The sequence below is a fragment of the Eurytemora carolleeae genome, unplaced genomic scaffold (assembly GCF_000591075.1).
Source record: "Eurytemora carolleeae unplaced genomic scaffold, Eaff_2.0 scaffold2, whole genome shotgun sequence".
Classification (NCBI taxonomy): Eukaryota; Metazoa; Arthropoda; class Copepoda; order Calanoida; family Temoridae; genus Eurytemora; species Eurytemora carolleeae.
This window is the reverse complement of record NW_019396051.1, coordinates 770,335-790,438: the sequence shown is the minus strand read 5'-3', so window position 1 is coordinate 790,438 and position 20,104 is coordinate 770,335. Positions and strand designations below refer to the sequence as shown.

General features: G+C 35.8%; 3 protein-coding genes across 4 annotated transcripts in view; all 3 read left to right on the top strand.

Moving 5' to 3' along the window:
• Window positions 1-1,198: 1,198 nt before the first annotated feature.
• Window positions 1,199-13,609, top strand: LOC111704664 (kinesin-like protein Klp98A). The gene is made up of 17 exons (XM_023476979.1): window positions 1,199-1,744; window positions 1,863-1,987; window positions 2,474-2,678; window positions 3,473-3,626; window positions 4,653-4,732; window positions 5,907-5,972; window positions 6,180-6,361; window positions 6,587-6,659; window positions 7,106-7,645; window positions 7,859-7,998; window positions 8,186-8,265; window positions 8,723-9,204; window positions 9,416-9,704; window positions 10,073-10,162; window positions 11,090-11,233; window positions 11,396-11,493; window positions 12,414-13,609. Exons 1-17 carry the CDS (start codon window positions 1,698-1,700, stop codon window positions 12,829-12,831), a joined length of 3,213 nt encoding a protein of 1,070 aa, XP_023332747.1. The 5' UTR covers window positions 1,199-1,697; the 3' UTR covers window positions 12,832-13,609.
• A 75-nt stretch (window positions 13,610-13,684) lies between these two features.
• Window positions 13,685-20,104, top strand: part of LOC111704693 (uncharacterized) — a 6,872-nt gene continuing 452 nt past the window's right edge. Inside the window, exons 1-8 of one of the 2 annotated variants that reach the window (XM_023477010.1) lie at window positions 13,693-13,906; window positions 14,624-14,778; window positions 15,085-15,147; window positions 15,452-15,524; window positions 16,751-16,807; window positions 17,288-17,933; window positions 18,339-18,626; window positions 19,636-19,733. In XM_023477010.1, the coding sequence (XP_023332778.1) occupies window positions 13,829-13,906; window positions 14,624-14,778; window positions 15,085-15,147; window positions 15,452-15,524; window positions 16,751-16,807; window positions 17,288-17,933; window positions 18,339-18,626; window positions 19,636-19,658 (1,383 nt within the window). In that variant the 5' untranslated portion in view covers window positions 13,693-13,828 and the 3' untranslated portion in view covers window positions 19,659-19,733. Of the gene's footprint in view, window positions 13,907-14,623; window positions 14,779-15,084; window positions 15,148-15,451; window positions 15,525-16,750; window positions 16,808-17,287; window positions 17,934-17,995; window positions 18,313-18,338; window positions 18,627-19,635; window positions 19,734-20,104 lie in introns of those variants that run through there. The other variant, XM_023477018.1, reaches the window with a different exon arrangement.
• LOC111705314 (probable small nuclear ribonucleoprotein Sm D2) overlaps window positions 19,660-20,104 on the top strand; it is a 1,652-nt gene continuing 1,207 nt past the window's right edge. Inside the window, exon 1 of the mRNA XM_023477818.1 lies at window positions 19,660-19,733. Coding sequence (XP_023333586.1) covers window positions 19,660-19,733 — 74 coding nt within the window. The remainder of the gene's footprint in view (window positions 19,734-20,104) is intronic.

Below are 20,104 nucleotides of genomic sequence, written 5' to 3'. Positions count from 1 at the left end.
TTTCAAGAAGTGCCGGAATGTAAATGTATAATAGCACTAATCCTTTTACAAATCGATGATTAGGAGAAAAACTTCTAAGGGTCTTTCTACTAGTATAGTAGTGTACACTGAACAATACTTTTTAAATAAGTTATGTATATGTATTAATATTCACTGAGAAAAACACGTGTTCACATTTATGTACCATGGTAATTTTTATGAAACAGAGCAAGAAATGTGTTTCTATTTCATGTCACGAACGAAAATAATTCATTTTCTTTAAGAAAAACTTAATTTATAATTTGGTGAGAAACGTTTTAATCAATTTTAATATATTCGTACACATATTTATCAGGTCTAAAGTTAAACTCACAACAATGTCATTATCTGAAAACTCAAGCTATCTATAATCTAACCCTACTCCCCTGTCGCATATTATTTTATTGCGCATCTAATTGTCCATCTGAAAATTCTGATAATTTTAACAACTTGCATAACGAGTGACGACTTAATATTAACAAAAGAAAATGATTTATTGTTTCTTAAAACTGAAGTGAAAACCTATAATAGCAATTGAGATATGTCGATAAGAAAATTATGTTTTCTAAAGGTTACCAGGTTCAACTAATTGCCATATGTTATTTTCTCCTAGTTTGAGGTATGTTCCCTAGCTGGAGTTAAGCACTATTGAACATCTGTAAACTGTCCTGGTTTCCTTGTCTATATGTCTAAATGTCTAATTGTTTAATTGCTCCTATTTATCTGTGGTTATGTCCTAAACTGTGCAATTCATCCGTGACGGAGTGTGCAATATGCATTTATAAAATCAAACCTTGACCAGTGGCAGTTACATTTTTCCCATCATCTTTTTATGTATTCATGGAATTATACATTTAGCTTGTTTTACAAAAAATGAATATACAAAGGACATAATTTAAATATTAGCAAAAACCAATTCTCCTTACAATGAGCCTGCAGTCGTACTAGGCCGCGCCTGTTTCAAATATGAATTATCAGTATTTGAATAGCTTTGAGACACTTGAGTTACTGTACTAACCAAACCCAATCATGATGAGCAAAGCAAGCAGAAATAATTCCAAGTTGTGAAGTATTGAAACATTTCGTATCTTGACGGAATAAAGGCACCTCTCGGGGGGTGGTGGTGGGGGGGGGGGGGGGGAAATCCCACCAGCCCGCCGGGGCAACCTTGGTTTGGGTTCCCTAAAATGAATTTTAAAAGTAAGCTTGTTTCAGAGAAACATTCATATGTATAAATTACGTTATTGTGATCTGTCTTTTTTTTCACTTTAACTTATATTGTTTATCTAACACAACTTTGTATTTTTCTTTATTAATAAACTGCTTATTTACTTACTTTGAAACAAAGTAAGCGACTAAATACATAAAATACAAAGAATATATATTTTATTCTTTTAGTCGGTTAATGCGAAGAATCCGTCATTGCGGTTTCCTCTTTTGCAAGGGTTCCGTTCTGTTGATCGGAGAGTAAATCAGTCTTTTTCAGAGAAAATGCGGGATACTTAATCTGTCCCGCTAGCTTAGCTGTGTACTGTCCCGACATCAGAGCTTGACTCGCACCGCCTTATGACCCAGCACGGGAAAAGAACCAGTTGACAGCTGGATACAGGGTGTGAGACAGAGAACACATGCGATGACGCTCTTACAAAAATAGGCGTCTTTAAGCTTACTTATCAAGAATGGCTTCCGTCAAGGTGGCAGTGAGGGTCCGACCCTTTAATGCTAGGTATTACCAATCTTCGTTTTTCTTAATTTTGCTAATTCTTCATTGGTCAAAACTTTCAACCCTACGAAGGAATGCGATTACGTCATATCTGGGTGTTGACCTGCAACAAATTATTTAGGGAAAGACAACTGGACAGTACCCTAGTGGTGAATATGTGCCAAAATCAAGTTATTCTGGCACCATCTTCGGCGGAATTAAAGGCAGCGCTTGGACCTGCAGGTCAACTCGGCGCTGGAGACAAAGGTCAGTAGATCGTTCACAATTATAACATAACCCAATATGAAATAAAATCTGTATTTTAAATTTACGCATTTTTTACTTTTATTTTTATGTAGGCCTACATTTATGCTATCATGAGAATTGCTTTAATTTAAAAAATTGTATCTCTTAAATAATGTTATTAGTGAACTAATATAATATACTGAAGGTTAGGGGGAAAGAGTTTGTGCACATTATACGTTGAATGGTTTTATAAAAACAATAACACAGTTTGTAAATAAACATTCTAATATCCTGGTCAGGGTAGGAAGGTCTGTTGTTTATTTCCCTTAAACCAGTTTCTGAGCGGGTTCAATACTTTCAGTAAACTGCACACACAAAATTATTCTTCCAGCTTGCATCTAATCTTTTTAAATTGAACATTGATTTCATGATTATGAACTACTGCGTAAAATACTAATTTCTCGCAATTTTGTTTTTTTATTACGATTAACTATATTTGGTTTAAAGGGAAACCGCACAACTTCACCTTCGACCATGCCTACTGGTCCCACGACCCCGGGGATCCTAAGTTCGTCGCCCAGAACATGGTGTTCGAGGACCTAGGACAGGATGTCGTTAAGAATGCGTTCGGTGGCTACAATGTATGCGTATTTGCGTACGGACAGACAGGAAGCGGGAAAACGTACACCATGATGGGTAGTGAGAATGACAGGTTTGTTTAGAAATTTAGATATTAAAGGGAATATTGAGAATTATTTTTTGGTATTCACCGTAGCTGTCGCTACACAAATTTGCCACATCCATGGGATTAATGTGACGTAATTTCGAATGACCCTCATTCCTAGATTGATTCGATTCACAGTGGTACCCTTTAAACACCTCTCTGAGTAACTCCGAAGAAGGTATCATCGTGTTGTATACTGGAAATATCCTTTTTGTCTCTACAGCGTAAAAACCCGCAAGTCGCTTTTTACAGAAACCACTATCTAAGAAATAATCTATTTATCTCCTTTAGCATTGATCAGATAAAGGTTTAAAGGCTACCGTTAACGGTAAATTTGAAATTTTAAGGCTAGAGGTTGAAAAGTGAAAACCTATCCGTCTGCGATGTATTCACGAAAAAAATATTTATAAGTCCTATTTTGACTTGCCAAGTCTTTATTTTACTTACTTGTTACTTGGAGGTTGATCTGCAGAGGGCCTCTTGGTCCATATCTGTTTTGTCCTCGCGGAACAGTGTTAGCACCAGTCCATACATCTCGAGTATCAGCGTACTTAGTTAAAATTTCAGCAGCTCAAGTTTGTTCTTGAAAATTTTGACCCTCGAGTCCTTTATGTCTATCGGCAGGCTATTCCATAGGTTGACCACTCTATTTGAAAAGAAATTTTTTCTGATGTCTGTTAAATCCAGTTTTTTTCGATTGTAGAACGGATTGATTCGAACCTGCACCCCACTATTAAATACACAAATTAGAAGCATAAGGCAATGAAATTATTTGAATTTAGAGGATTGATTCCCCGGATTTGTGAGACGATGTTTAACCGGATGAGTGCGGGGAAGGAGGAGGGTACCTCCTACAGGACCGAGGTTTCCTACCTGGAGATTTATAACGAACGGGTCAAGGATCTCCTGAAGAAGAACTCGACACATAACCTCAAGGTGATGTATAAATTATACATAAATCTTACAAATATTTGTGCGATGCCGTAAACCCGTCTACTTAGTTTGATTTTTGAATCATAAAGTTGTAATTTACAAAATCATTTAAATTTTTGCAATGCTCTTGTGATAAAAGTGATATTTGCAAAAAAAATGGGGGGTTGGGGGGATATTTTATTGAAAACTATTCATAACTGAAAATTTATCAAATAGAAATAAAGTATGAATAGATAGTTTTAGTGATAAAATACTATAAGACTTATAAAATTTAACTTGTAAAATTTTAATTTTTGCCGTGTTATAGATTAGTATTTGATGGGATGAAAAGGATTCTTTTTATATAAGAAATTAAGGTTTCCTCGTTCTGCTTCAGTTGTTTTCTCTAATTGTAATTAGCAGAGATTTTGACGGTTGCGGTTAACTGGTTTCCAAGTAGTGCTTAGCGTCCATTATATCTTGGTTCGGATCCTGGTTCGGATCCTGGATTCGTCCTGAATAACTCAGGATCAGCGATTTCGGATAAACCATCAAATATAATTTTGTATTGCGCAATTTTGATGTATTTATTTCTGCTCCCCCAGCTCTAATGTTACCCCAGCCATGATATGTTACCATGAGCCAAACAAAAATCATAATGTTAGCACATTATTTCGTCCAATATCAGTATCTAAATCCATATTAAGACCCAAGTGAGCTTTAAAATAGATTCAGATCCGTTCTTCACGCAAGTTCTTTATATTTTGGATATTTTTATTTTATCTATTAAGTAGACCGTCGGAATGTATATACATTTGTGCGTGTGTATTACTGTTAGTAATGTGTACTATGTAGCCAACCAAACTTAGTTATTTGGAAAGAGATAAAATAAAAATGTGCAAATTTTCCTTCTGTTAACAGATTAACCATTCAGACGAGGTGGTAGTTTAATGAAAATTGGACCAGTTTGAAAACACCACGGGCAACGTCAGACACTCCAGCTAGTGGTACAAGTAAAAGAATGTCCATAATTACTTGATTTGTTTTTAGGTCCGTGAGCACCCTTCTCAGGGACCATACGTCCAGGACCTATCCAAACATCTAGTCGTAGAATACAGAGATATTCTCAGGTTACCACATCATTATCTCAAGGGGTTCAAGGATAGTTGGGGGTTCACCTTAGATAGTGGAGTGGGCTCTTCAAGAAAGGGGGGAGCTTTCATATCTCTTACCTGATATTCCTGGTATTCCAGGTATTCCTGGTATTTCTGGTATTCCAGGTATTTCTGGTATTCCTGGTATTCCAGGTTATCCTGGTATTTCTGATATTCCTGGTATTCCTGGTATTTCTGGTATTCTTGGTTTTCCTGGTATTCCTGTCAATGAAATATATGTAATAATTGTTAATTGTTCACTCAAAAATCATTTATTTTTCCACTAAATGAGAATTTTTTATTTATAAACTGTTACGTTTAATGGAATCCTATTATTTCAGGTGTTAGGTCATTTCCCAGCACAACTTCCCCAACACAATTTCCCCAGTCACAACTTCCCCAACAGCAATTTCCCCAGCCACTAATTTCTCCAACACTAACTTCCCCAACCGCTAATTTCCCCAACACTAACTTCCCTAATCACTAATTTTTCAACAACAGCAACTTCCCCAACACCAATTTCCCCATGCAGTAAAATTTTTAATTTCCCATATTATGATTATGGTTGTTAGAAAGTGATATGATAATGTTATCAGACTCCTTCACAACGGCTGTTGCTACACATTTTGAATGTTTCCTTTTCTCCACACAGTTTCAGAATGATTTAGATTTGTCCCTTGACATTGATTGTAGGTTGTACTCATACTTATTGGGATCCACCAGAACATTTCTCTTCTTCGAGGACAGTGTATAAACTGCCAACATTGTCGACTCTAATTCAACTGATTTTTTCACATTCAAAAAGTTGACATTTTTTAATTTTAAAATTGCGCATTTGTTCATTGGAATAATGTTAAAAACGGAACTATTGTATATTTTACTGCATGGGGAAATAGTTGTTGGGGAAGTTGCTGTTGGGGAAATTAGTAATTGGGGAAATTTGTGTTAGGGAAATTGGTTGTTGGGGAAATTGCTGTTGGGGAAGATGTCCCGGGGAAGTTGAGACTGGGGAAGTTGCGCTGGGGATCTCACCTAACACCTTATTTCATATGATTCAATATTAAGAAAGTCTTCTTCTTTTAACCCTGGCGTTCTATGGATTTTTAAAATTTGTTATTTTGTCAACATGAAAAATGTCTTATTTATCTAGATTAATGGAAGAGGGCAATGATCTGAGAACTACAGCATCTACTAACATGAACGATACTTCCAGCAGGAATCAAACTCAAACCTGGAGAAAACTATCCCTAAATAAAATTTTATTTTAATTTGAATTCAGATGTTTTTTAGCTTTTATCCTTACCAAGTTTTTAATCATTTCTTAAACTCATTTTGGAAATAATTCACTCTAGTCGATATCTTTTAATTCAGAAACTTTTTTACAATTTATTTGCCCGCGTTAAGTTTGGCTTTTAATGTCCAGATCTCATGCTATCTTTACGATAACATTCGTACAAGCTGGTTACCTGGAGGGTATGCCACACGAAACCTTGTCCAAGATTCATCTAGTCGATCTGGCAGGATCAGAGAGAGCAAATGCAACCGGAGCTACTGGACAGAGGTTAAAGGAAGGAGCTCATATAAATAAATCTTTAGTAACTCTAGGTGAGTTAATTATTAAGTTAGCACTTGCACATCGAGGGTGGTATTGCTTTGCACCCATTCTCGATAATTAGTCAAGTATTCAATATGCAATGTTGTCCAGTGACATATATTTCCAAGAATTAACCCTCGGGAAATGGATTTCGATTCTCTGGGTAATAAAACCCAAAGTTTTTGCTTACCTTTTGATACCTTCGCCTAAAAGAAACATTCTTATATATTTGTTAGGATCTGTGATATCTGCTTTAGCAGAGGCAAGTTCAAAAACTAGTTCCAGTAAACCACACTTTATCCCTTACAGGTTAGTTTTTTACTTCAACTTAATCTTTTACCCCTTGTTTTTCAGTATCCTGACTGCCTTTTGTGATATCCTGGTTCCTTCCCCTTTTCCAACATATCCTGACCAGAGACCATATTCGCCCAACCCAATATCCTGACCATCCTGACCCCTTCTCTTATCACAAATCTTGACTAAATATCCTTTCTTGATTTCTTTCTTTAGTCTATTGACAGNTTTGAATCTACTTTATTCTCTTCCCATATAAAGAATCCCCCCTCACATGATTCTATTGACACACAAAATATGAAGAGTGTGAAAGATAATCTTATCTTGTCTACTGTCTAGTTCCAGAGAGTGCTCTGGGTAGAAAATAGTCTCATAAAATATGGATCATAAATATTCTTATCTTAAACACCTTCTATAATGTATAATGTATAGATTCTAGACAAAAGTTTGGTATATTTTAGAGACTCTGTATTAACCTGGCTCCTAAAGGACAGTTTGGGAGGAAATTCTAAAACTATAATGATTGCAACAATATCTCCTGCAGATGTAAACCATAATGAAACCCTCTCAACACTACGCTATGCAAATAGAGCAAAGAATATAATCAATAAACCTACGGTGAACGAGGACGCGAACGTTAAACTTATCCGTGAGCTCCGCGAGGAAATAGATCGACTCAAAGCTGTTATGTCCGGGGATCCCTTGATACTGGAGAAGGTTCAGGAACAGTTGGCTCAGAAGGAAGCTAAGGAACAGAAGCTGACCGCAGAGTGGAATGAGAAATGGCGTGAAGCCGCCAAGATACTCCAGGAGCACAATGCTCTGGGATTGAAGAGAACAGGACTAGGAGTTGTCCTGGACAGTGATAAACCTCATCTGATAGGACTAGATGAGGATATTCTCTCTACTGGAATAACCTTGTATCAGCTCAGGGACGGAGATACTATTATAGGAAATGCTGAAGCGGATGAAATACCTCACATTCTACTGAAAGGACCCAGGCAAGAATTTTTTTTTAAATCTCAAAAAAATAAAATGAAGAGGGGGAGGGGCTACCTGCAAGGGTCTGTAAATTATATTTAGATCCTATTTTATGCAATTTTATCATAAACTGTCGAGTCATTTGAAATCAAATCTGCTGTGAAAGCGAAATCTGAGTTAAAGGGATGGAAATTGATATATAGTCAAGGTTTGATACCATAAAAATATTTCAGTATTCTCCCCCAGCACTGTACCATCAGCCTCGAGTCTGGAGTAGCAACCCTGTATCCTGCTCCAGGTTCTCTCTGTATAGTAAATGCGTCCCCAGTAGATGTACCGGTCAGACTATCACAGGGATGTGTCATCGTTCTAGGTAAATAGGGAGGATCGGCTGATTATTTTACTCAACCCATTTGCTCCATTTTTTTCGTTGATCTAAATGGTTTCAGGGGAATACATATCCCTTGAATTTTGCAATCTGGATCCAAAATGCGCTCTAAACAAATTATTATTGTTAATTATGAAAATTAATATCAATTGTCACGTTTGCTTGATTTTAGGAAAAACAAATATGTTTCGATATAATGATCCCTTGGAAGCTGCAGACATGAGGAAGACAATGACTGAAAACTCTAGAAAGGTAATATTGAATGTTATTAAGTAAGATATCTGTTATGTACAGAGGAATCTCCTCCTCCTAGATCTATTAATACCCCTTATAGGAAAAATTTAGACTGGTTTACCATGACATGTGCAATAATACAGTTCTCGAGATTGTAAACTATGAACACAAAGAAGAAATATAACAGCTTAAAGCGTAATTTCAAGTCACTCTTCCTACAAAGGTGGCAATGCCCGATTTACAATGGTACCCTTCAAACCTTTATCTGATCTATAATCCGAAAGATTTTGTCGTTTTTCTAGGCTAAAAGTGTAAATTTTGATATTTCCCATATGTGTTCCTGCAGTAGAAATACCACAATTGAAAATAATCAGTTTTCAAAATTATCGGCAGATAAATTTACAAGAATAAATTTCTTAAATTTCTTATTTAGGGGCTAAACTGGGTCAGACAAATACGAATACTTTATATTTAGATTTCCCTGATGAATCAGAGCTTGATGAGCCAATCCTTATCCGACCTGAGGTTCCCTCCAGGTTCTAGAAACTCAGGAGAATGGAGGATGTTCTCCTCGGACTCCGATATCAAAGATATTGCTGAGGCGGATGTCGAGGTCGCTGAGAATATCCTTACTGGAATAGAGGCCGGGGACCTCATCAGGGAGGGTTCTAAGGAAAGCATTAATACCTTAAAGAATCCGAGTGGTTCAAATACAGCTCAAGGTACCCCTCGGAGTAGAGCGGGGGATTTAACACAGGATGAATCTAGTTTAGACGTGAGCTCCAGGTTGGAGTGTTCCGAGGATTCTGGTTCTAGGAGCGGAATTATTGATGAGAATGCGAATCCTACTCTGAGTAGTACTCCACTACGACGGGGTCGGGATAAGACAAGTACTCCTCTGGGTACTCCAGCTGTTGGAGGAAAATCTAGATATCCAGACGAGTTGTTTAGTCATAGGTAACACTCAGACTTATTCTAAAATCTTTCGGCCTTAATTTCAAAGATCACAGAATAGTTGGAAATCTTTAAAAGAAAAATAGGATTTGTTGGAAACTACTAGTTACATTATTTATTTTGAAACCTGTATTTGATCAGTCGACTGATTGTAAAATAGAAGAAATTTCGGTTAAAACATAATCTTTAGTTTGATGAATTATTTTTTTTCCAGTGTGGATGAGAGTGGTTACTCTCCATCCATAGCTCCGGAGTATATTAATCCTGGTTCCAAGTCTGGAATCTCGGGGTCTGCATCTTCTATGCAAACCAGTAACAGTAGTGCCAATACCCTGGGTAGTGATAGCGGAGCATTGATGCAGTGCAGTGGGTTTACCCAGAGCAGTGCTCAGAGTGAGGTTGGAGAGTCTAGTGTAGCACTAGGAAACCTATACCAGGAGATCTGTGACCAGAAGGAGGTGATCATGGCTTGTTTAGAGGAGGATCAGTGTGATATTGAACAGGTAGTTACTCTAGATTAAATCTTTTCTCTATTTATGTCATTTAGAGAATAGCAGACTTGAAATATGCAACGTCTTAATTATAACTTTTTTGTGACAAAATTCCAACATTTAAAGATAAATTAGAGACATTTTCTATTCAAATTAACATTGATGTAAAGATAATGTGAAGGAATACCTAAAATCATTATAAAATACAGAGCAATCAGCAAGTTATGAAATAAATGTCTTCATAAATATTTTAGCGTGTAGTAGAAATTCTTCCGTCTTCTTTGGTTTGAACATGTATATATGGTCACATGGGGTGCATGTCGATGAATTACAGTGCATCTTTATTGTTGTTCAAACTATTTACTATTCTTTGATTTCAGTTAAATTCTGAGATAGCAAAGTTACAATCTATGCAACATAATTATTCAATGATGGAGTTTGAATCTACAAAATCATTCTTACTCTCACAGGTAAACTACAGTCATGACCAGAAAAACTCGGATCATTAGCTCAGGGGAAATTAGTTAGGATCCATTTAATTTTGATGCGGATCCGGATCCTGATCCTGGATCCGAACTGGAAAAAAATGGATCCTGATCCAGTTAATTTCTTTCCTGATATACAAAATAATTTTCAAATTTTTTGTTTCATTTTTTTTCGCATATTTTTACCCTAAAACTTGATGAACCATTCAGAAATGGGGAAATTTTCAAAATATCTCTTTTTTTAAAGGTTCAGATTTGGGTTGTAGGAGTAAAAAAGTTTTTTTTTGCAGTTCTTGGTTGATATTTTACCCCCCTTCAATTTTGGTGTGTGTTTGTAGGATATCCCTAAAAGCCTGATTTGATTTGATTTGGTTGAAACAATAAATGTCAATTTTAAACTAATAATAAGGTGTGAGAATTAGTTCTTGATGATCCTTGATTTCATGTTCGAATATATCCGTATTTGGAAACAATTATCGGATTTCAGCTCATGTCACGTTTTCCGAACATATCCTGGTTTTGAGACATTGCCGGAATTCATATCAATGTCAATTTTTAAGCATTTACGCACTCGCGTAAAAAAAATGAAGAAAAAAAATTTGCATGTGAACTAAAAATTATGTATTGTAACTGTAAAGTTCTGTTTTATTAAAATCCGAGCAAAAGTGCGCGCGCGCGCGCGCTTTTTGGTGGAAAATGTAACTTTTCGCATTTTTGCAATCTTGACACCATGAAATGAACTTGAATTTGTTAAGTTACGAACGACAAACTATATAGTTAAATATGAAAATAGATCTTACAGATTTGGTTTTAGATTTCATAGTTGTTCAACATCTTTAAAAATATAGAAATTACTTTGAGGAGATAATTCGATATAGCACTTAAGTTTCAGATTCATATATTTATATCTAGAGTGGAGAGGATCTAAGCTTCCTGCAGGATCGGTTCTCTCAGATGATAGATGCAGAGGTGGATAGAAGACTCCAGGCAGAGGCAGAGCTCAGAGCTGAGAAGGAGAGACAGGATAGAGAACTGATACTATTAGAGAAAGAACAGGTATGAAGTTGTGATAGAGGAGAATTCAATTTAGAATTTTCATTGCATTTACTCAACGACCTCTTAAAATTACACTGCTCACATTAAACACCTAGCTAATCTGGTTTTGTATTTTAAAAAAACTCGAGTTTTTAAAAAATATAATATTTTGAAACTTACCAGGAGCTTGAACGGTTGAGGGTTGCTCATGAGAGAGAAATGTACCTGATTAAGAAGAAATTAAGCAACTCTATACCTTCTCCTCGTCCTTCTATTAACAGGTTCGTTATGGCTCTTTTTATTTATTGAAAGAGGGTGAGGAGAAAGAGTTAGGTTAAAAAAAACCGGATATACTGAGAGTGGATCATAATTACAATCTACATCAGGCGCGTAGTCGAGGGGGGGGGGTACCCCTGTCCCCCCTAGACATGCACCCCCTAGGCACCTCCCCTAGAGCCAGAGGCAGGCTCTAATTTATTAAACAGTAAGCTTACATATATATTCAGATTTTTTACTTTACTTATCAATCGACAATGTTACAATTTGTCCATTTTATGATAATTTCTCAAATTCTTTCTTGTACCTTAATCTTATTTACAATATTTTTTTCGCGGGGTTTTATTTAAAATGATTGGTAATTATGGTCAAATAACTAATAGTCAGCTCTTTTTAGGGGGTGCACATCAACCGTTAGAGAGTGCACAAAAAAGTGCTCCCCCCCCCCTAGGCTAAACCTCCACTACGCGCCTTTACAACAATAAAGAATTAGTCGAAAAAAGAATATGAAGGCACACATTATTAGTAATAAAAGCGATTATTTTAAAACATTAAACAAGAAATATATATATATATATATATATATATATATATATATATATATACATATATGGTTTTAAATATATCTTGGAAAATTTTGTTTGCATTTGATCGCTTGGTCATACATGAGTGAAAGGGAGCTAAAAATGGTTGCATGGCTCAAATTTGGTCGTGTTGCTGGGATCATTTCGCTAAATTTAAACACTCGATTCATTAACGGTTGTACATTAAACAAATCCGGGCTGAAAACCCACCTCTCAGTCAGGACTTGAAACTCCAAGCTGTAGAGTGGAGCCTAAAGCTTTCCCTAACACTCATGATTTGATTTGATTTGATTTGGTTAAATAAAATAGAAAATTTAAGATTTAACAAACTTTTTATTTAGGGATTGTCGAATTCAGATAAATATCCACAGGTTCTACACTAACGGGGTTGGGAAGAACAGCTACGTCATCTACGAGGTAGATATTAGCCTGGTTGAAAGTGAATCCAAGTTCCAAGTATCCCGTCGCTATCGACAGTTTAGAGATCTACATACTTTAATGTGCAGCAGATACGGGTCTGCAGTTCAGTTTCTACAGTTCCCGTCCAGGAAACTATTCGGTTCTAAAACTGAGGCGGTTTCTAGTGAACGACAGAGGGATCTACAAACCTACCTAAACCGACTAGTATCCGTGTGCTGTAAACTACCTGGGTCTCCTCTTTACACTGCTCAGACTAGAGAAGCTTTAGAAACATTCTCAGCATTCTTCCAGCAGGAGACGGAGGATACAGAACCCACAGCTTTACTCCGGACTCTTTAAATATCAAAGATGAATCCTAGTTCTGAGAAGTAATAATTCATTGCTCCATAGTACATTCTGGACTCTGAAGGGGTTAGAACTGATAGTTAGATAATCAAACCTTGATCTAGATTTCAAATTCTGAACTCTTTATGTTCAATCAATCAATCATTCATTCATTTATTTATTTATTATATACGAGCTTAATTAGTGCGATTTAGTATCTAGTTATTCAAATGTTGGTGTTATTATCATGATTAACTACCAACCAGTTTTTTCGATTTATCTAGATTACCCGTATTAAAGTGTTAATCCACATAGTTTTCCTCATGCGTTAGCCATTGTTATTTTATGAAATTGCTCCAACTGCAAAACATTTTGGCAAATTCTATGCAAATTCCTGATTGATCTGATGTTGTGCTTTCATGAAACTTTATAAACCCAAAATTATCCTCGCATTTATATTTTCTAAAATCAGATGAACTCCATGTTTTTAGTTTATATTTTTTCGTTCTACTGTTGCTTAATTAATCAATTCTCTTCTCTGTATGGTTGTATATTTTGCAGACTTTTTAGTTTCTCCATTTTAAGAAAACCTTCAAACAAACTTTTTAATTAGAGTGATCAGTTCCAACCTTGCCTTATCCTTGATACAAACTCCATTTAAATATTAAATTTTTTGTGTTGTGAAGTTATTTTATAACCTGAATATTGAACATAAGATATTTATTTTGAACAAAAAACACGACCCTTGTGATTAAACTTTACATTATCTATACAGATCTATATTCTTATTAAATTTTAGAAATTAGAGCGATGTTTAATGAATTGTTGTCGAATTTTTTGTTTCTTTTTTATGTATTGTTTTCCGACCAGAGTTTAGAAATGGTTCTTGTTCTTGTTCTTGTGAAGGATGGATCGTAGCTGGATACAACCTTTGTTCCTGTAGAACCAAATATGTTTTCACTCTGCAGGGATCATCTCTATATTGAATAACAACAACTTAAGCCTACCGAAGATGTCCGGTACGAGCCATCTCTACTGGGTTACCTGTACAGTCTGTTGTACAAGGTTTGATCAGCTGTCTGAAGCTCAGGGATAGGTTGTAATTATCTGTTTTGAACATTGGTACAACCAAACAGATTATCAAGTACAATTAAGTACAATAAGTGGCAAAAGAGAAATGGATCAATTATACACGACGTCACAAGTGTCGAACATAACAAGAAAAACGAAATTTTCTCAGATTAAATAACACGTTTCCAAGATTAAATAAAAAAAATTTAAAAAAGAAAATTAATTCATAAAATTGCACTAAATTGCACTGTAAGATAAACACTATTCTAAAATTATCTCTATTATTAATAATTTTGTCGGAACAAAAACTAAGTTGACACTTGTGACGTAAGAATACAGCTTTACTGAGAGTGTACAAATTATGCGTTGATGCCATCTATTGTAAAAGAATCTATTTGGGTACTGAACCTTTATTCTATTATTTTCGTTTCTTTACATCCCTGGTTGAAGGATTACCAGTTTTTCTAATTTCACAGTACTTTCATGAGAAAAAAAGGACTTACAGACTTGATGGTTTATAGGTTTACACGATTATGATTATTTGACGTTATCGGTTATTTTGGTCCTTTGGGATAATTTTGAGTGGCAAGAATAGCTCAACTGTTTAATAATTCCAATAGTTTGTTATTTGTATCCACTTTTAATTAGGTAAACAATCCCTGTCAGTACCTCTGTAAATTATGATGACAGTCCCTTTAAATGTTTTTCTTTCTTGACTTTTGCAACCTGGTTTAAGGCGAAGCAGTTTTCTATCTCAAGCTGTGGATGTATGCTATGTGAAGACTGTACTGTAAATCTGAAAGATGAATGTCCAGGGTGTAAGAAGAATTCGGTTAAAGTTCTCCCCATCACTATGTCCTTACCTCCTCATCTTAAAGAAGTGTTCAACAGGCAGCCTTGAACTGTAATATTGACAATTATTAATTTATGATATGAATAATTTTCTCATTCATTAAACCACGGTTTTTCATATCAGATGAAGAATTCATTTAATAAAGAAAGAACTCGTCTTAAACTTTTTACTATTTACATCTGTGAAATCGACTATGGTAAACTATGAATTCTGCCAGATCAAATAGTTAATATTATAGGGTTACATTATCTAAATGCAAAGAAATATATTTTGACACGAGTAAGCAGTTTTTTTGTCTTAAAAATCTGAATTTTTGCGTGGTATAAGTTGACCGCTGTGTAAAGGAATGAGGATTCACTGGCAAAGGTTCGGAAGAGATCTGCATATCAGAATCACCAGTTCACAAGGAATGCCTGGACTTTTATTAATGTTCATTTTCTTGTTCATTTTTTGTGTTTGTGTTTGTATTTGCATTTGGCTCGTTCGGGTTAATGTACATGTATAATGTTCATTTATGATTGTCTGTATTCGTTTTCATATTCATATTCATATTCATATTCATATTCATATTCATATTCATATTCATATTCATATTCATATTCATATTCATATTCATATTCATATTCATATTCATATTCATATTGAATTGTTGATTGGTAATGACTCGATGTTTATGATTATAGAATTAAATTTTTACTTCATCATTGGCAGAACGACGAAGAAAATGAAGAGCATGATTCGAGATTTACAAACAAAAATTTCAGCTGAAAACAAAAAACTCGAGGAATCAACTAAACTGTAAATAAAAATTTTACTAAGTTAAGCAGATAGATCTAGTGTTACCTAAAACCAAAGAAGAGGAAACTCCTTTTCAGGCTGCAAGAATTGAAACATTTCTTACAGTGGGAATGATTTAATTCCACGCTAATAATTTCTCTATCCTGTTCGTTAAACCTCAAAAAGTAAACAGTTCAGCTTCACAAAGGAACTGATAACTCGCCATAGAATTTTTGAATCATCACAACCTGATGCCATGAATATCATAGACTTTTTTAAGTTATGACTACTGTGAGATCAGAAAGGCTAAGTTTGAAATATCAAAGATTTACATAATCAGGTTGCAAACAAAGCGGGATTCAAAAATTAGAATATGTTGCATTTAATAAGTTCCTTAATATACGGTTTAATGTATTCATAAATATTGAGTCATTTAAGGGCAGAAAGCTAATTACAACAGTTAATCAATAGTTTAGAGTTCAGGTGCTCAGGGTTCAAAATTAGAAGTAAGATTCTAATCTAAAGTACGATTAGGGTTCAGGTACAGATTTAAAGATACCTAGTGAGATCAAGGTTTAGATTCAAATGTTAAGATGCTGAATAAGCTTAGGGCCCAGATTCAGATCTAAAGATACAAAGTAAGCTCAGGGTTCAGATTCTGTAAAGAAACCTACTTATATAGCTTAGGGCTCAGATTCAGATCTAAAGATACAAAGTAAGCTCAGGGTTCAAATTCTGTAAAGAAACCTACTTATATAGCTTAGGGCTCAGATTTAGATCTAAAGATTCAAAGTAAGCTCAGGGTTCAGATTCTGTAAAGAAACCTACTTATATAGCTTAGGGTTCAGATTTAGATCTAAAGATTCAAAGTAAGCTCAGGGTTCAGATTCTGTAAAGAAACCTACTTATATAGCTTAGGGCTCAGATTTAGATCTAGAGATACAACGTAAGCTCAGGGTTCATATTCAAAGGAATTAAGTCTTTGCCAAAACCTCAAAGTTTCTAATTCTTACATCTTTAAAGCTTGATGATGTAAACTTTTGATATTTCAAACTTAAATCATTTGATCTAACAGATTTCAACGTTTGAAATTTGTAAGGTCTACGACATTGGGTTGCCAAGATATTTAAATAAGTAGGCTCAGGGTTTAAATTCAAATTAAAAGTACTGAATAGGCCCAGGTTTCAGATCCATGTGTTAAGATACAAAATTTAGTTGATAATTGTGAATCAGGAGAAGAACGAAATTTTGTTATCCGTCCAGGCGCGGATAAAGGAGAAAGCAACCCAGGTTTTGTTTTTTTCCAAATCGTCCATCACACTTTATGCAGCAAAAAAAATTACTGAAAAAATCTTTATGAAACGTCTGCATTATTGCATAAGATACAAGCTAGGAGAAAAATAGTTTTCTAATTATTAAGGTTTAATGTAGATTGTTTTCTCAAATTATTTTAAAAGAATGGATTTAAGTCTCTGTCACGAATTGAAATTTTCTAGTCCCTATAGCAGTGCAACCCGATACCTTTGATATTTCAAACTTAGATTATTTGGTCCAACAGAAATCTTAGTTTGAAATATATAAGTACTACGACATTGGGCTGCAAAGATATAGGGATTAGAAAATCAGAGTTTGTGGCAACGACTCTTTTCGGAAGCCAATAGAAATTAAGTACCCTTCAGCTAATAATCAAAAATATATTCAAAATCGTAATTTTTCATTTCAAAATGATTTTTTTATTTTCTCGACCTTTTGTGTTTTGCTTTTATCTAGATTGAAAGACTGGCTGCCTCTATGCAAACTGTTGAACTGAATAGATCTACTGACGGACAAAGATCTGAAAGTCTAGCTTCAGGTCATATTTCCGAGACGGGAGAACGTATGTCAGAGTCAGGTCGGGGCTCGGTTGGACATGGTTCAGATAGTGGAGCTCATCAGTACCTGAGACAAAGAGTTGGACACAGAGCTGAAAATGTGCGAGGTGGATCCTCTCCTGGATATCAGGATGCACAGAGGAGTAATCTTCAACCTATACCCAGGGGTCAAACAGCTCAATATGAGCGTAACAATGATCCGAGAGACGGACGAACTTTAGATCATGGTTTACCACACAAAGAGGGTAACAGAGGAAGGTTTGAACAGGAGAGAACTGACCCTTTGAGGGATCCCTATAGGATTGAGAACCTAGGAGGAAGGTTTGAGACCAGGAGAATAAACAACGAGGTTCAGCATGACAGGGTAGAGGTTCAGCGTCAGAGAGATGTTCTCCAGGACCAAAGAATGTATGATAAATATGGAACCCATCAGATTGATCAATTAAGATATCCGAACACGTATCCAGAATCCTCTCTAGGTGTCCAGCCTTTACCACTCACTGGAGCCAACCCCCGGGATGAATATCGTTCTTTAGATTATAGAGGTTAGTGCACATTTTCTTTTGATATTTATGTTCATTGTTCAATACCAATTTTCTCTTTTCAGTGCTGATCTATCTATCTGCACGCGTCTTGTTTTAACGGTTGCCGGATCCAAACCAAAAAAAACACAAGCTGCAATACTGGATTATCTACAAAGGATGAGACGTCAGCGACGAATTTAGAGAAATTATACTGTCCGGTTTCTCAAATTCACGATTCCCTACAACTGTGAAATAAATACTTTGTCATCAAATTATTAAATAATCAGTTAAAATACAAAATTCAAGACAGAAGACTTTATTTATCCCATGGGATCGTCAAATTTTAGGATTTTTTTCTTTTCAGTCTCTTCCTTTGTGGGTAACCCTTTATAAATGATAATACAGATAACATTCTTGTTCTCGTAGGTCCAGCGTCGGGAGCTCATCAGAATCAAGTTTTAGGGATTCAACGAACCAAAATGGAAAGGTTTAATCCAAACCCAGTCCGCGGAATCCATGAAATGTTGTCTGGAATGCATCATGTTCCTATTGCAGGAGTTAGAGCAAGTCCAACCGAAGGAATCCGCGATCATCAAACAGGATTAATCCGGGAAAGATTAGAGCATCCGCCTGTGTATCCCAGAGATGTTGATTACAACCGACCAAGGACGGCTCCTGAAAGTTATGTAGGATCTAGGTACAGAGGAATCCAAGGTACTGAATATCTAGGAGCAGGTCCTGTGAGACCAATCCAGCCAAGCCTAAGAAACCCGGACGTTCCTGAGCTCTATCGCGGAGTTGGACATGCCACCGATGTTTCCCGATTAAGAGAAGCACCCGGAGCTCCATTACGGACGGAGATAGAGTGGAGATATCCTCGTGTTGACGATATTGATCCTCGGATAAAGCATTTTCCTAATAATCAAATTCATCTTGTTAACACATCTCCAACACGTCCTGATCATTGGGACGGTCGATAATCTCAATTCACGGGAGTTAAAATCACCATTATACTGAAGAAAGAACATTCATTAACATTCATGCTATTTAAGACAATCAGACATATTCGTTTTAGGCTTTCGGTTTTTTATAACGTTTTTAATGTGCGTAGAACGAACATATTTCTTCTTTGGTTTCATGCTTTTCCCACCATTTTTTTTTGTTTCAACGATTCAACTTTACAAGATTTACAATTTTTTCAGTTGGTTGATATCTAACTAGATGATTCACTGAATGTAGACTGTGAAACGTTTCATTTGTACAAGCTTTTATTCGCTATAGCTGTATACCTTGAAAAAAATACTGGAAGATAAAATTTCGCAATGTTGCACACGTTGACGTTGTATTGATAGAATTGAAGTATTTATTTAAACCCAAATTTTCTGGCCCTCTATATATCTTAACCGATTTAAGTTTTAACTGAATGACTGATCTTCCTTCACAACCCCCCCCCCCTAACAGAAAAATTTATAGTATTTATCCCTGTTCCTGTGAAGACGACATTTTATAATAATCATCTACCTGCCTCAAACGTTTAGTTTGTATCCGACTCCATGTTTATTTTTCCCGGCATTTAATCACCTTGGAACAAAGTACACTTTTCCGTTTTTAAAAATATTTCATTATGAAATTATTTTGTATTGAAACACTGAAATTGTGAATAAATTATTATAAATGATGTATATTACGCTGAACCTAGTTAAAGTATGAATATCTCTTTCAGACGAACTATACCTAGAGCTTTAAGATGAGTAAGGTTGAAATGACCCCGGAGGAGATGGAGGCTAGGGAGCAGGAGGAGTTCAACACAGGACCACTCAGGTTAGAGATTCGAGTTATCATAATTATACACAGGTATCATTTTCTGTCAAGTAAAGGGGATGTTTGCCAAAACCATGCCAACTAAAAACTTCTGTCAGACTTTACACACACACTTAAAGGGATAAATTTGTTTATTGAGTTCAAATATTTACGGTATATTCCTAGAGAACGATTTTTGGACCCCCCCCTCCTATCAATTTTGTACATGGGTGTGACAGGAAGTTTCTTAACTTAACCTAACCCGTGGCCGCAGCGCTCGGCCCCCTAGCCCATCCTAGCCGCAGCGCTCGGCCCAGAAAGTGTCTTAACTAACCTAACCCGTGGCCGCAGCGCTCGGCCCCCTAGCCCATCCTAGCCGCAGCGCTCGGCCC